Source organism: Taurulus bubalis, assembly GCF_910589615.1.
Source record: "Taurulus bubalis genome assembly, chromosome: 19".
Taxonomy (NCBI): domain Eukaryota; kingdom Metazoa; phylum Chordata; class Actinopteri; order Perciformes; family Cottidae; genus Taurulus; species Taurulus bubalis.
In genome coordinates this window covers 1,037,624-1,054,259 of record NC_136607.1, presented here as the reverse complement: position 1 = coordinate 1,054,259, position 16,636 = coordinate 1,037,624, and the positions used below count along the sequence as shown (strand labels likewise).

The 16,636-nt window shown below is 40.4% G+C and overlaps 2 protein-coding genes across 2 annotated transcripts; one reads left to right on the top strand and one right to left on the bottom strand.

Moving 5' to 3' along the window:
• Window positions 1-1,004: 1,004 nt before the first annotated feature.
• Window positions 1,005-2,539, bottom strand: LOC306751429 (GTPase IMAP family member 7-like). The gene is made up of 2 exons (XM_079234995.1): window positions 2,505-2,539; window positions 1,005-2,404 (listed from the first exon to the last, which is right to left on the bottom strand). The coding sequence occupies exons 1-2, from the start codon at window positions 2,530-2,532 to the stop codon at window positions 1,632-1,634; spliced, it is 801 nt and encodes a 266-aa protein (XP_079091121.1). The 5' UTR covers window positions 2,533-2,539; the 3' UTR covers window positions 1,005-1,631.
• Window positions 2,540-2,679: 140 nt separating this feature from the next.
• Window positions 2,680-7,818, top strand: LOC306751283 (uncharacterized protein). The gene is made up of 5 exons (XM_079234844.1): window positions 2,680-2,745; window positions 3,648-4,176; window positions 5,851-5,990; window positions 6,330-6,398; window positions 6,653-7,818. The coding sequence occupies exons 1-5, from the start codon at window positions 2,721-2,723 to the stop codon at window positions 7,288-7,290; spliced, it is 1,401 nt and encodes a 466-aa protein (XP_079090970.1). The 5' UTR covers window positions 2,680-2,720; the 3' UTR covers window positions 7,291-7,818.
• Window positions 7,819-16,636: the final 8,818 nt, after the last annotated feature.

Below are 16,636 nucleotides of genomic sequence, written 5' to 3'. Positions count from 1 at the left end.
TCTGTTTGGACTGATGTCAACAGAACCGGTGTCCATAGCACACACAGTAAGACTCTACGGGCCACACTTTAGGACTCTAATGTTGGGTTTGGCACCTGAAGTGCTTCAAATGAAGCAGGTTCCACATCCCACTGCAGCCCCCAGCATCGTCCCCTTTTGGAGCACACCTGATTGTCTACACACGGTTGATGAAGCCAGTCGCTAAATGTGTATAATTTAACAACTTAATGCTTGGTTCACACAGTATCGTCACAGTGGAAGAAAGCACATTGCAGAGTGACAACTTGGTTTGGCTCATTTCTTTTTAGCCATTGTAGCATAAAAACAGGGCGGACTTAGCAAGCTAGCTATGTAGCTAGCTGCTAAATGAGTCAAATTTGACAACTTATTTTTAACACTCTGGACCATATTTATATACAGTCTACGCTCGTGTCACAGCGTAGGAAGCTACAGACAGTTAATCTACCAATCACAGCACAGAAGGCCGGGACTAGGCCTACCACTCTTGTAAAAGTAAATAGAACTTTATATCAATGTTTAATTCAACGCCACTTGTACTGGTCGCTGCATCGTCACGTGGCTATGTTTCATTCATGTGTCCACCATGACACAGGACCCCTAATTGACTTTCATTTGCCATGTGTTTTTGTCCAGAGCGACACCAAAAGAGACATCCATGTACATAATAACCAATAGATTGCATGTTGTGAGTATTTTAGGACCTGCCATGAAACTGCTTCAGCAGACGATAGCTGTACACCTTGAGTAAAGCCACTCTGTCCTCTAATTCAGTCATGACGAAAGACAACCAGAAACCTCATACGGCCAATAAATAATCATTGCAATCAAATAATTACATGATTGGTAAATTATTTTCATTTGGAGAGATATTTTTCCAGATAAATCTATAACTGATCTCTAGATACAGCATTGATTATGATTCCAGTTATGCATTCATTAACACCTTTATGCATTTGAATAATTACTCGGAAACAAAATTGCTGTTGTACACTTAAAATACAAACTTTATTAATATGTATAAATCAAGGATAGTTATTAATAGGAATATTGTACGTGGTCAAATAGTTGGTCATTTACATACAGAATATCTCCATTTTGTGAAATTGTGGAAAAACATTACACTGGATAAAAATACTTGGTCAAAGGCAAAAAGAGAGACTGACATTAATTTGACATTCATGTCGACAAACCGTAAGTTATGCACTGTTCTGACATACAGCTGAAAGAGGGTTATATTTGAAAATGCAAAGCATTCAGAAAGTCTAAACTAAGAGACAATAGAGAGACTATTCACACCTTTGCATCCCTACAAATGTTTTCATCATCATTTCAACAAATGAATCAAGCATTTCTTTTATAAAAGTAAATATCAATAATAATGAGAGAATCATCTTCAGTTTGACTTAATCTTTCAAAAAGAGATTACATTTAAAAACATAAGAAACCAAGAAAAAAAGCTGGAAAACCTGGAAGTAATCCAAACATGACTAATTATTTGAGCTGTTTACAACTTCTGCAAATTATTTGTCATAAACCTGTCAGATAAAAACTGCCAGCCACTGTGGTGGGTTTTACAAAATGTAGTTTTCACAATCTGACGCTACAGTCGTTTAGTTCGGTGGCGTTGGGGCACGAGGAGTGACGGAGGTGTCGGTGTTGTTCTGCGAGGCAGCAGCCAGTATGGCCTGGAACAGAAGAACCTTCTGGAACAGATCCGCCATGAAGGAGAAGTTGCAAACCTGTGGGTCCGTTGGGTCGATGTCCTTCTGCTCCTTCAAAGTCCGCTCCGCTTCCTGATACATTTCTTCATTGAAGAACTGTCCTCCATTTGCCGCCACCATCTTGTCGACCTTCTTGATCAGCCGAACCACTTGAGTCCCTTTGAACCTTTTCTTGTTGTTGAAGACGAGGTACCGGTTACCACACCTGTTGATCACCTCTCGGAGTTTGGGGTGGCCGTTGTGCACGTACTCTCTAATGGGATTTCCCTTCAGCTCATCGCCACGCGTGAACAGAACGATCATGTACTTGGACGACTCGGGGCCGAAGAGCTTCTCCAGGGCTTCCACGCAGTTCTCTTCTTCTCTGGTGAACCTGCCGACCTGGAGGACCAGCAGGAAGGCGTGAGGGCCGGGACTGGACACCTGGATGCATTTTGCAATCTCTTTCTTTATGCTCTCTGGACTTTTAGACGCATCCAAGATCCCAGGCGTATCGACCACGTGGATCTCTCTGCCATGGAATGCCTGTCCTGACTCGCAGGTCTCCGTCACTGACCGCGCACTCGATGAAGAGTGGAAAACATTTCTACCCAGAATGGTGTTACCGACTGCACTCTTTCCGACTCCCGTCTTCCCGATCATCACAATCCTCAGTGGAGGCCCTGCAAACAGAAATACAACAAATATAAACAAATACAACCCAACACATAATAATTGCTGACTGCAATATGAAAGGAGCTCAGGAAGATGGTGAAACTTCACCTTCAGGGATCGAATATTTGACACCCATCTCTCTCTGTCCTGGGCTTTTTGTAAAATGAGAGAAAAACGATCTCACTATTATTTTAGTGTGAAGTTGCTTTCAGCACTCCGCCCACAGGGTGGATCAACCCACTGTATATCAGTGAGTTTCAGTCTGACACTCCAAAGATGATCCAGAGCCTCCAGTGAAACCTGCTGATCTCCTGCGCCGCTGAAATGAGTTCTATGAAGAATCCACCACGTAAGTGATGCTTGTGTCTTTTTTTCATTACATCATCTTAAACCACTGGGCCACCAGATTTGCTAAAAATATGTAACAATCACTTCATTCCTTGATCGTGGTTCTGATTTATTAAACCATTATTTGAAAATGTATTTTTGTTTTGCGTCTGGAATTGCTCATGTATATTTAAATCCATGTGGATTGCAGTGAACAGGTGATTTTGACCTGCACACCGCATGCTATACATTTTAAACTTCAATGTTCAATCTTTGAGAGCCAAATGTAGCGGCTGGATGCATCACATACTTTGTGCTTTTGTTTTAGCAGCAGTGGAATGTAACAAAATGCATTTACTCGAGTAGTGTACGAGTACTGCTGTACTACTAGTTCATTACATCTCAGAGCGAGAATCTGTACTTTTAACTTCACAAATAAATTTCACAATATTTGTTACGGGTGAGGTTGCAGATTCAGATTCTTATTACAAAATTAACTGATGTGGTAATACGTATTTATCATTATTAAAGTAGTTAAGATGAGCTCCACCTTTACCAGCTGCAACATTAAATTGATGAACGCAGTAATGCATCAATAATTATAATCCAATGATAAATGTATTATTTGAAGTGAGCTAGTCTGCATGATAAGTGAACTTTTCCCTTAAGTATATTCTGATGTGCATACTTTTGTACTATTACAACCAATTATGCAGACTATTTTTACACTGGACTCATCTTACACGCCTTCTTCCAAAAAAAAAAAGTGCACTGCGAACATCAGTGTGCCGACAGCTAATTAGAAAGTAGTTTGTCATTTTGAATAAACACCGTTTCACAATCTGCTTGCTGCCCACAAACATGTGGGCAGAGCATTATTTCCAGCTTGTGAATTAAAACATGGATTGTTTTGTTTGTCTCTAGCATATCCTGAAAAGTCAGTCATCGCTCTGTTTGGAAAGAGGGTCCAGTTCAAGAACGCCATTGGAAAAATGATGCTCGAAAGTGACAGTGCTTTTGACGAGGAGTCCAACAGCGTTGCCGTGGAAACCAACCAAATATTCAAAATCGTCAATATCCCTGACTTCTTTGAAGAAGATTGTCCGCAACTGGACCAGATGATTATTGACTGCATGGCACATTCTTATCCGGGCCCGAATCTCTTCATACTGGCCATAGATTCAGAAAACTCACAAGAGGAAAAAGTCAAGGCTCAAATTAGTAAACTTCAGGAAACCTTTGGAGAAAAGATCACAGGTCACTTGCTCATCATGTTACAAGACATCGAAAGCTTCTATTCACTGAAGAAAACCATCACCACGGGGTTGGTAATCGCTGATCGAAGCCTGGCCAGAACCTGCAAGAACAACTGTTCACCATCATTCCAGTATGACTACAAGAACTACAGTAAAGATGTAGTGATGAGGAGAAAGACCGCCCTAGAGAAGAGAAGGTAGTGTGTGTGTGTGTGTGTGTGTGTGTGTGTGTGTGTGTGTAAAACCAAAGGCTAGTGTGTGTGTGTGTGTGTTTGTTTGTTTGTTTGTAAAACCAAAGGTGTGTGTGTGTGTGTGTGTGTGTGTGTGTGTGTGTGTGTGTGTGTGTGTGTGTTTGTTTGTTTGTAAAACCAAAGGCTAGTGTGTGTGTTTGTGTGTGTGTTTGTAAAACCAAAGGCTTGTGTGTGTGTGTGTGTGTGTGTGTGTGTGTGTGTGTGTGTGTGTGTGTGTGTGTGTGTGTGTGCAGGGCTCTCAAGTTTTTAAGACGGGTAAGAGTGATATATTTATTTATTTTTGGCTGTTTGCCTGTAGAAACTGTTTCCACTTGAAATTACTCTGGAAAAACTGCATATAGAGCCATAAGCAATTAATGAAACAGATTTCATTACTTTTATTTGTTTATATATTATGTATAATTTTTATTTCATAATTAATGTTGTTTTATAGGCAATACTCTGTAGGCCTTGTTAGTTCCAGGTTCAATATGTGAACTGAGGTTCTTTCAATAGGGTTTCAATAAACGTTAAACCCATCTGGCCCTTGACTTGTACCAATTTCGGCCCACTGTGTATTTGAGTTTGACACCCCTGCTCTAAATGGTCGCGGTACTTCTCTTCTGTGTCGCGCACGCCGGAGTTCCGCACCGATGCAACCAGGTGAGACACAGCGGACAGACAGAGAGAGAGCGGCAAAAAATATGTTGCGTGCTTTTCACAATGTGATTTGCTCTTTTAAGATATCACTATTTTAAGCTATCAGCTCTGATGAGAGCCGTATCAAATCTACAATCTCGTTTATTAAAGATGTGTAGAGGAAAGCAGCTCGCTGCAGCCACTAATACTGATACAACATGATGGCTCACATATCTGCACTCATTGTGTTTTCCACAATAAGCTATTTAGTAGTAACTAAATATTAGTTCTTCTTTGCATAACTTTATTTTCAAGTGATAACACTTTATTTTTGTCTAATGGAGCAATCTGGTTTACTTGACACTGAATACTCTTCCATGCCAGTAGGTAGCGCAATAATGACCTACCATATGCTGTATTATGTTACAAAGTGACATTTTGTCACTTTTTGGGTTGTTGGTGTGCCGCAGGATTTTTGTATTGTAGAAAATGTGCCGTGGCTCAAAAAAGGTTGAAAAACACTGGCTTATTGGACAAAGAAAAAGCTTTGTACACATGTTCATCTTTTCATTTGTGAGTATGTGTGTACACTTGTGTAACTTTTGGCTCAAGCTAAATGTTGCATCATATTGTGAGATATGTTCCTTGCAGAGGTTCTTGGCTCAACTACATGTTACTGGTGTGATGAGTTTCTGGGAGGAGAGCACTGATCCTCAAGGCGTCCTGTTCGAAACAGATCATTTCATAGATTCTTGTAGTTATATATTAATACCTTAAATACCTAGTCAGTGTAACATTTTTGTTTAAATCATTCACAATTTATTGTCCACTAAAGTGGGAAAAATGTATTAAACGTAAAATACAGTAGTATCATGCTCCAGATTTAAAAAAAAGAGCAAATTTCAGAAACCCGCTCCGAGAAACATGGACGTACATAAAGTAGCCCCAAAGCAGGTTGGGACGTTTCTCTATTGCTATCATCTTGTATCTTGTCTATTTCAGAGACGATCCGCTGCTTCACCATTGGAGAGTTGGTCAATCTGATCTGAACTATCCCAGAACCATGGAGGGTCGTTGTAGCACCACAGACGATCGGTTGACCAGCTCTCCCCATTACTCTCTGTCCTCGGCAGCTCTCATTGGTAAATATCTGGTTTCAATTACTTTCAATTGTACTTAGTTGTAAAGTGGTTATGACCCATTGTACCAAAAGCTAATGAAAGCCTTGTGTCGCAACAGCTGGTGTGATCTAGTGTAAACAATCTGTTGAATGAAATGAGGAGACGCTGCATGAGCTCCTCTTCATATTAAGGTTGAACCTTGACCGTTAAACATTGTACTAAAGGTACACTCCCTGGTTCTGGAACAGAGACCCCACATCCTAAAAGTAAAGCAGGTTACAGAGCAACAGCTAGCTAGCTTTTCTTTTTAAAGAATTGTCTGTCTTTATAAACAGCAGTATGTATTTTGCATCCTCACAGATGCCAACTCCGTGACTCCATCCAACGCACAAGAGTCTTTTGCTGCACCAGCACCTGAAGATCACATTGGTATGCTTCGACAGATGCAATACGACACATATATCAGAATATAATAAGATAGAAACTGTGACAATTTTAACGTCCATCTGTGTTTTGCAGCGTCCCTTTGCTAATAAATTGTAATTCCAACCAAACAATGCTGAGATATTCAAACATGTAAGGGTATCAGCACCTCCACTGTGCGAGCATTGAGGTTTGGGATCTTTTGATGAAATGATTTTGTAAAAAACATTGGACATTTTGCTCTTAACACTATCTTCCAGGTAAAGGTGCCTGTGGTGTGTCAGACGGCATACTTAACATTATTCTGATGGGACCAAGTGGGACTGGAAAGAGTGCATCAGCAAACACCATCCTGACTGAAGGGAACGCCAAGATAGATTCAAGATACCTCTTCAGATCTGAGGCGAGCTCCATGCCGACCACAATGCAGTGTGAGGTCAGAATAGTGGAAAAGTTTGGGACGGAGGTGAGACTGGTCGACACTCCAGACTTCTTTCACGACCATCTCGGAGCCTCCCAGGTACAGGTGGATGAGTGTAAGAAGTTCTGTCAGCCGGGGCGATGTGTGGTGTTACTCGTGTTTCAGCTCGGCCGGTTCACGGACGGTGAGGGAGAAATATTACAAAAGCTGGAGGACAGGTTTGGCTGGAAGATCAGAGGTAGCACAATCATCCTGCTGACCCACGGGGAGGACCTGAGAGGAACTCTGCCGGAGTTCATAGAAGCAAACGCTGCCCTCAGTAGGCTTGTTCAACTTTGCGGCCATCGTTGTCAACTCTTCAAAAACAACTCCAAGAAGTCTGGGCAAGTCAAACAGCTCATCAAGAAAATTCCAAATCAACCAGGCATTTTCCCAAGGATTTACCAAAAGAAAAAGTCTGATTGCCTTGTACTTTAGCCTTGGTATCTGTGCTGATCAGTGCACTCCAAATGTGCAAATGATGACAGACACACAACGATTAGCGTAGCATTGTGTGACTCACAACGACAGTAAAGAATATAGATATCTATAAGATATCAGCTTTTTTTATACCACGCATTCTTCCTCTTGGTCAAAACCTGGTGCCCACATAACCCACAATGCAACTCGGTCAGGTGTGTTATGCTAGTTGCAGCTAATGTAGCCCCATAACAGTACCCTCAAGCAAAGATGAGAAGCATTTGTATTATATAATAGAACTCCCTGTGACCTGTGAACAGACGTTGATGTAGAAGTGTGTTATACTATCTCCCTTCCTTAAAGTTCAATTGTTTTTTCTTTGTATGATTTTACAGTTTAGTTTTTTGCATGACATGTATAATGATCGGGGATGGTGGCGGCGGCTTCACTGCTACTACTACTGCTGTGTAACGTGCATCTGTACATTTGTAATTGCCTGTCTGTTGTGAATCTAGAAAAACCATTAAAGTTTATTTTTGCAATGCGTTTTGACCAAAGCATTTGTATTATTTGTGTCACTCGCACTAGAGGAGCTGTGGCTCGTCTAGTACAGTGATTGTCAACCAGTGTGCCGTGAGAGATCGTCAGGTGTGCCGTGAGAAAATTTTCAATTTCACTTAATTGGTCAAAAAAATATGATTTAGCTGCCGCAAATAATTTTCCATTGTTGAGCGTCTGAGCTGCAATATAGTGGCTGGTCTAGTCATTAGAACAGGTCTGCACCTTGTTCTGCTATTAAACAAACTAAACAGCCGTATGTTATTGATCGTATCTACAGACAGCTTGTCATTTCTGGGTCGCGTTACAACTCTTCTCTTCTCTGTGTCGCGCACGGAGGAGTTCAACCCCGATGCAACCAGGTGAGACACAGTGGACAGAGAGAGAGAGAGGCAAAAAATATGTTGCCTGCTTTTCACAATGGGATTTGTTGCTGAAGCTATCACTATTTTAAGCTATGAGCTCTCACTTTTAAAGCCTAGCAGTTCATGTATTTGCAGGTCAAGACAAACAGCCTGGTGCTCCATCAATGCCGTATCAAATCTACAACCTCGTTTATAAAAGAGTTGTAGAGGAAAGCAGCTCACTGCAGCCACTAATACTGATACAACGTTAAGCTCACACATCTGAACTCATTGTGTTTTGCAGAAAAATAGCTTGTTGTTTTCCACAATAAGCTATTTAGTTGTAACTAAATACTAGTTATTTTTTGCACGGATTTAACTTTATTTTCATTTTTCTAACAAAGTGATAACACTTTTGTTTTTGTCTGATGGAGCAATCTGGTTTAATTGAAAGGGATTGCAATGCTCTCTATTCTATTATTTATAAAAGCACAGATGGAGTCACTAGTACTGTGAAGTATTACTTTGTAGTACTGTGAAGTATTACTTTGTAGTACTGTGAGCAGTGTTGGGGTAGTTACTTAGAAAAAGTAACTAGTTACAAGTTACTAGTTACTTCTAAAAATTGCAACTAGATTACTTTACTAGTTACTGCATTTGAAAAGTAACTTCACTACTAGTTACTTTACTTTCCTTTTTTTTAAGCAAATGTCCAAATTAACCGCAAAGATACCTGGACAAACATCATGGCCCTTTCATCACTTTATGTTCAATAAAGGGCATCTCTTAGCCTTTCCACAGAGTGTATTGTAAACATGTAAAACAAATGGCACATAAAACTCAGCCATTAACTTGAATGAACATTAACCCTGTTCACACTGTCTGACCAAAGAAATATGCCTCACTTTAGAATCCACAAACAACAGGATCCAAGAGGCTGTGTATGGTGGGGACATTCAGGTCAAACAGCAGAACACATTGAAAACAGGCTTTTGGAAACATGAGACCCCACTAAACCAAATGGGGGCCGACTCCTAAGAACAAAACCAGCTTGTTATAGGAATCATTATAGTGGTTTAAGAAAAATAGAAAAATAAATGGCACTTTTTCCCATAAAATAGAAACAGAAAATGCAATTAAATAAACAGAAAATCCACTTCATCTTTGCCTAAATAAACAGAAAGTGCACTATATCCTATGAAGTTTATCATTTTTCTCTATTCTTCAAAATAGCGATTGTATCGCATGAGTAAAAGTCTCTTGAATCTTTTATCCGACAGCCTGTTCCTCCTTGGGGTCAGAACAATACTGCCCAGGCTGAAAGCCTTTCCACAGTGTTGTAACTTGTTTTATTACATGATTTACTCTTATTGTGAAGAGCATGTAAACAGGAAGTGCTTTTACTTCGAAGGCAGACAGAACAATGATACGTGCTTGTTGACGCTAACTAATGTTGATGTTTCGTGTGGAAAATATATACATGTCTGGTGCAAGAGCGCGTTCTCAATGCTGTAACAGTTGTAATACTGCAGTTCACCAGTAGAGGGAGTCCGTTCATACAGACGTGTCTTGTCCTCATTAGAAGCTCCACGTCATTACAGACAGGTGCACTTGATGGTATTGAGTGTTGTATTGCTTTGCAATATCCTTAATCCTAGGGAACCTGGAGAGAACCTCCCAGTTGGATCGGGCATGTTTAAGTACTCCATGACTTCTGTTTCTGCCGTGTAGGAAAACTCCTCTTCAAATTAAAAAAGTTCAGTGTGACTGGACAGTTGAAAGACACCTCTCGCCTGGACATAGAGTGTATTTTACACTAATTTCGAGCAACAAAGTTAAAATATTGAGAATATCGCCACTGGCTGAACCCTCCCGTCTCCGTCTCCTCCATTCCCCGCTTCCCTCCTACGCACCAGCAGCTGCGTCACTCAGATCACTCATGATAGGTTGATAGGTGATAGGTGATTGGCTGTTCATCAGGAAGTGTCGTGTGACTCGCGCGCCGCTAAGAGAGAACTTTTCGGACTGTACAAATGTCTTGAGTAACGCAGGAAAGCGCATTACTGAGGTCTAGTAAAGTAGTGTTACATTTTTTATTGTAGAAAATGTGCCGTGGATCAATTAGCGGTCAAGTGTCTTGCTCAAAGACACAACGGCCTGGACTAGCAGAGCCGGGGCTCGAACCATTGATCATCTGAATGTAAGACAGGCATGCTAACCACTGAGCCACAGTCGCCATAATAAAGTGAACAGTAAAACATACTTGTTGCTCCACTCTTCCATGTTGTGTCTAGTTATTCAAAGTGTGTGTGTGTTGAGCCCTGAGAGCCGAGTTAGACCAGAAGGCAGCTCAATAAAATGCATTTGTAGTGACAGTACTTGCTAGTGTTGAGCTAACCTCAGAATATTGTTACGGTGCGAACTCTGTGGCACAGAGACTTGGTCCAGCAGGCCGGACTAATGTGGATTCAGAACCAGGAGAGAACACATCACACATTGTAAAGTTGCCTGTCAGTTAATAAATGATTTTACTTGTTTTTAAAGCACATCATGGTCGATGCAGGCCCTCCGTACTCTTAGTGGTTCCAAAGTGCAGGTCTAAAGTCTTTGGTGAATCAACTTTTAACTATTGCACGGAACAGTCTGGAAGGATCTGACAGCTATCTTTAAACATAGACTTTAAATCTATCTTTTCTGACAGGCCTTTGATTAAGAATGGTTCATAGACCTTTATTAACATTATTTTATTCACCTATTATATTAAAGTTGGAAAAATTATATTCTATTTTCTATTAGTCAAATCAACGTCTTCATACTTTCTTTCGTACTTTTAAAAGGGACAGCTGGCATGGAGAGACATTATATTATTCGCTTATTTTATTGTATTAAATAGAAAATGTGTATTCTCTTATGTTGATCATTAATTAATCCCTTTTTTTATCGCATATAAATTGTATAATTGAATCATTTAATTAGAGGCCTTAGCTTCCCCTAAGCCTCTCTCCCTAGCAGCGCTTTGCAGCTCCTCCTGGTTCCCAGGCTAGACGAGGTATGTAATCTCTCCAGTGTGTATGGGTCTAACCTGGGTCTCTTACCAGAGACGTCCTGGAGTCATCCTGATCAGAACCACCTCAGCTAGCTCTCCTCCTGATGTCTGAGCTCTGAGCCCAGCAAACCAAACCAGTTCTGAAGGAGCCAGTAGAACCATGACATCTGCAAAAAAACAGCTGCTACTTGAAATCCGGTCCATGAAACCCACAAACACTTGGTTCAAAGTGACAACCCTGAGACCAACACACACTGGAAACCTGCTTGACTTTGTGTGATTGTCCAGCACCAGCTCTCACTTTGGTCATACAAGTATTCATCGTCGTAGCAACGACCCAGGTATCCCATATTCCCGCAGTAACCCCCGTAGGCCTTCACCAAGTCCACAAAACTCATGTAGCCTGGATGGGCGAACTCCGATGACCCCTCAGACAGACCTGCAAGGGTAAAGAAACCGCATTGCTCTTCTTGAATCTCTAGTTTGCCGATCGGTCGGAGCCTCCTCTCCCGCACCCTGGAATAAACTTTTTGATTGGTCAGCCCACCGTGTAGCATCTCCTGCTAGCCAAGAATGCGCTGGCACTAGCCGCCAGAATAGCCTGCTAAACTGGTTAGATAGCATCTGATAGCATCTTATAGCATCTGATAGCATTATTTTGTGTCGGCCAACGTCAACATTACAACTTTCCATTTTCTGCACATTTGCAGATCAAATACACCCGAGAGGATAAATATATACCAATAATCTGGTTATCAAATAAATGATGATTGTGTGTATGTGAGTACATCAAAGTTCAGTCTTTTACAAACAGACCATCTGACGGATTGTTATGTATTCTGGAATATTGGAATAAAACAGAAAAAAAGCACAAATGTAACATTCTTTGGTGTTAGAAACCAGAGGAGACTTTTGCTGCCTGACAGATTGGATTCAAACATTGTTGTTCCGAGCTGTCAACATGTTGTCAACATGTTTTAAGTGAATTTGATCTGGGATTATCCGTCTCCACCTGCATACCCTCCATATAAAAGCTGCCTCTAAAATGTGTTCACAGTCAGGAGAACACGAGAGCTGTTCAGCAAGATGTTTCAAATGGTTCAGTTTGGCAACGCTCAGGAGAGAATGTCACAGAGTGTCTTTGTACTCCGACAATGTCCTGGTTCAGGGTCGAGCTTTGAGTCCTCCATCTTGACCGTTGTGTTTAGGAGTGCTGCTTCAGCAAATTATTTTACATTCAGTTTTTGCTTTCCTGTCGTGCAGCTGGTGACGAGCTAAAAGGCCCTGAGAACGTCTGTCTCTAAACGATGGTCCTATAGCACACTACCCTTTGCCAAAGTTTGAAGCGCTTTGGTTATTTCTCACGATAGATGTATGTATCTTTTCTCTGGGCCTTCCCACAGTGGTACAGTTGGAAAAACATGGTCACATATAAGCAATGTGCCAATCAGAGAATAACAACATGAGTTTTTGTTTTTTCTCCCAATAACTTATCAGAATCAGAATCAGAAACCGTTTATTGCCAGCAATGTTTGCACAAACGAGGAATTTAGTTCGGCGGAAGGTGCATCCATTAGACATGAGACATTAGACGAGACAAACAGCAACAGTGCAATGATGTCTAAATCAGATAAGGATAAAGTGCTCAGACAACAGAGAACATTAATATAAGTGTGTGTTAAAGTGACGTGTGTGTTTAAGTTAAAGTTAAGTGTATGTGGCATGAGTGTTTAAATATGAAGTGTGCAGTGGAGTGACCGGTAAGAGGAGAGAAAGGAAGAAAAATAAATGGTTCGAAAGAATGGTCCGAGAATAGTCCTGTGATGGTAGATGTAAGAGCCATAATAGACTTTAATAGGATGTGTTTAGTGATTTATAGAAGTGTGTTGAAATGCTCCTTTAAGTTACGTTACTGACTACGTCAGAGCCTATATCCCTCAGTTGAGGTTAATCATTCTGCGGAGCAAGACAGTTTTTTGACCGTTGTGCCAAGCTGAGCACTGAATGACTCTTGTATCTTTACTTTGTTAAGTAAACCTTTTAAAATGGAGTTACTGCCTCTGAAGATTCAATACGCGTCAAGCTCACTGCCCACACACAGACTGTAACAGTAGTGGTAATAGCGATTACCGGACGGAGACAAGATTGCCGCTACAGTAGAGTCAGTCAGTGGGGAACCCGGGCTCACATCGTCCTACATTTCTTATGCTATAGAGAAATAATAACCCCATATTCAGGGACTTTAAATTACGAGTCCAGCATTTGAGGGAATAGGGCTGACTTCAGTGTGGTTGAGCCTATTTGGTGTGTCCTCTCATTGTCCACCAGGTGTCACCCTTGTCTCACTTCTCTGTTTCTGTCGGTTACAGGCCTGCAGGCCTTCCTTGAGCAGGTAAAGTACACTATTACAGATGCTGCTACTTTACTTGAGTATTTACATTTTGGACACGTTCTACTTTTCCTCATCTGAAACCTTTGCATGATTCTTCATGATTTTAAAATAAAATGTACAGTTGCATAATTGATTTGCTTGATCAGATATTTAGGAACTGCCAATGAGTAAGCAGGACAATTAAGATGAAGAAGCCTGCTGGAGGTCTTTGAGTTTACAGTTACAGTTGAGTTATGGACAAAGTTTCAAAGACTGTCAAAACAATAAAACCTACGGGCAATTTAGAGTCTCCAACTAACCTAAGCTTAGCGTAAAACAGTCTTTAGACTGAGGGACGAAGCAGGAACAGACGGGCCCTTTACTGTGAGGTGACCGCCACTACACCACCATGCAAACCTGAAGAGGAAATTAAAGAATAAAATCTGTTTCTATAATACCAGATGCTGCATGCCAGGTCTGAGCCAGAACAGGTCCGTGTTTGTAACAGCTAAATCTTGGTGAGTATTTATCTATTATTTATGAATGTTTTATTATTGTATTTATTGTCACTGAAGAATATTTATTATTTAATTGTATTCATTTATAGATTTAGACGATTTCCAAATATCAAAGCCCCGGAGATCCCTTTCTTTGAAAGTTCTGCAGGCTGAAAGTACGAAGCGTAAAGGAACCGATGAAGATTAAACCATCTTCAATCAAAATAATAAAAAACTAAAATGTATGTACCGATTTGATTGAGTTTAAATGGTTTGAATTATTTATTTACAATGTATTTGTTTCTTATTAATTTAGTTGTACTTGTTTGTGTATAAGTACTACTAAACCCTCTCTAACTCTGTTCTGCTTCACTTTATCAAAGTCACCTTTGCAGAGAGAATGTTCACATATTGTGTTATGATTTGGGTTAGAGAATGTTCACATATTGAGTTATGATTTGGGTTAGAGAATGTTCACATATTGAGCTATGATTTGGGTTAGAGAATGTTCACATATTGTGTTATGATTTGGGTTAGAGAATGTTCACATATTGAGCTATGATTTGGGTTAGAGAATGTTCACATATTGAGCTATGATTTGGGTTAGAGAATGTTCACATATTGAGCTATGATTTGGGTTAGAGAATGTTCACATATTGAGCTATGATTTGGGTTAGAGAATGTTCACATATTGAGCTATGATTTGGGTTAGAGAATGTTCACATATTGAGCTATGATTTGGGTTAGAGAATGTTCACATATTGAGCTATGATTTGGGTTAGAGAATGTTCACATATTGAGCTATGATTTGGGTTAGAGAATGTTCACATATTGTGTTATGATTTGGGTTAGAGAATGTTCACATATTGAGCTATGATTTGGGTTAGAGAATGTTCACATATTGTGTTATGATTTGGGTTAGAGAATGTTCACATATTGAGCTATGATTTGGGTTAGAGAATGTTCACATATTGTGTTTTGATTTGGGTTAGAGAATGTTCACATATTGAGCTATGATTTGGGTTAGAGAATGTTCACATATTGAGTTATGATTTGGGTTAGAGAATGTTCACATATTGAGCTATGATTTGGGTTAGAGAATGTTCATATATTGAGTTTTGATTTGGGTTAGAGAATGTTCACATATTGTGTTTTGATTTGGGTTAGAGAATGTTCACATATTGTGTTTTGATTTGGGTTAGAGAATGTTCACATATTGAGCTATGATTTGGGTTAGAGAATGTTCACATATTGAGCTATGATTTGGGTTAGTTGGACCTTACAGCTGCATCACGAAGAGAATTTAATGATTTATATGGTGTTACTGCATTATTTGGCTGCTCCAGTCCTGCTTCATGTTGGAGAGTGTGTCTCAGGCCTGAGAAAGCGCACCTCTCTGACTTCCCACTCTGCGGTTTTGGTTCCGCAGCCCACTCGCACTTGACCTTGTCTGAGCCGGGCAATTAGAGGACGATGTGGCCTTATATGTACATGCTCCTGGGTTTTAACCTATAAAGCTTGCTTTTGACCTTAAACGGTATACGTGGGCCTGTATCTGGTTCCTGCCTTATGGAAGGAGTTCCGCTTTCTGCTTCTTTGCCATGGTTACAGACAGAATAACTCATCCTTGTGACATTTCCATGGCCGATGTACAGATGGACCGCTCCCCTCTCTATTTAGATGTAACAACATTGGAGTCCGATAAAGAGGAAGTCGGATAGAAAGAGAATAAATATCCATTGCTTTTAGATTACGAGGCTCACTCTCATCCTGGGGTGTGCAGACTGTGTGAAGAGCAGACTAGCAGGGGAGCGGAGTCCGGGGCCTCGTAAAAGGTATGCATTTCATGTATGTGTGTAATTGCTAAATAAATAACCGTGATTGTAATATAACCTGTCCTGTCAATTCTTGAACACCCGAGGAATATCCTGGTGAGGAAGATTCTTCCCTTCAATCATAAAAAATACGAAATGTGTCATCTTCATTTACTCTTAACCAGTAACATATATACTGATATTTACACATCTGAACAAAATCTCACATGTGTACCTTTTATTATAACACCAAAATTATTCAAATAGCCCTAGTGGTTGCAGAGATACACCCTTTTTAGTTTGGGGATGACATTTAGAGGAAAGGGCCTAAAAATAGGTTGGTTTTTAAAAGGCACATAATGAAGCTGAAATCTAGCATTAGCATAAACTTACCGCGTGACAGTTTAGCCATTCCCATTTTAGCTAACATTAGCATCTTATTGCAATACATTTAACCACACTTTAACATGCTCATTAAGATAAAGTCACTAAGCGTGGCCAAAGCACAATAAAACACAAAGTACACAATCACACAAGATCAGAGCATAAAACCTTTAGGTTAGAGCATAGAACCCCGAGATCAGAGCATAGAACCCTGAGATCAGAGCATAGAACCTTTAGGTCAGAGCATAGAACCCTTAGATCAGAGCATAGAACCCTTAGATCAGAGCATAGAACCCTGAGATCAGAGCATAGAACCTTTAGGTCAGAGCATAGAACCCTTAGATCAGAGC

Bases quoted from the DNA above. Each gene is read 5' to 3' on its own strand.
- LOC306751429 (XM_079234995.1), bottom strand. From the start codon at position 2,532: ATGGGTGTCAAATATTCGATCCCTGAAG. The intron at 2,405-2,504 runs GTGAAGTTTCAC...TTCTGTTTGCAG, and splicing joins CAAATATTCGATCCCTGAAG to GGCCTCCACTGAGGATTGTG.
- LOC306751283 (XM_079234844.1), top strand. From the start codon at position 2,721: ATGAGTTCTATGAAGAATCCACCAC. The intron at 4,177-5,850 runs GTAGTGTGTGTG...TGTCTATTTCAG, and splicing joins ACCGCCCTAGAGAAGAGAAG to AGACGATCCGCTGCTTCACC. The intron at 6,399-6,652 runs GTATGCTTCGAC...ACTATCTTCCAG, and splicing joins AGCACCTGAAGATCACATTG to GTAAAGGTGCCTGTGGTGTG.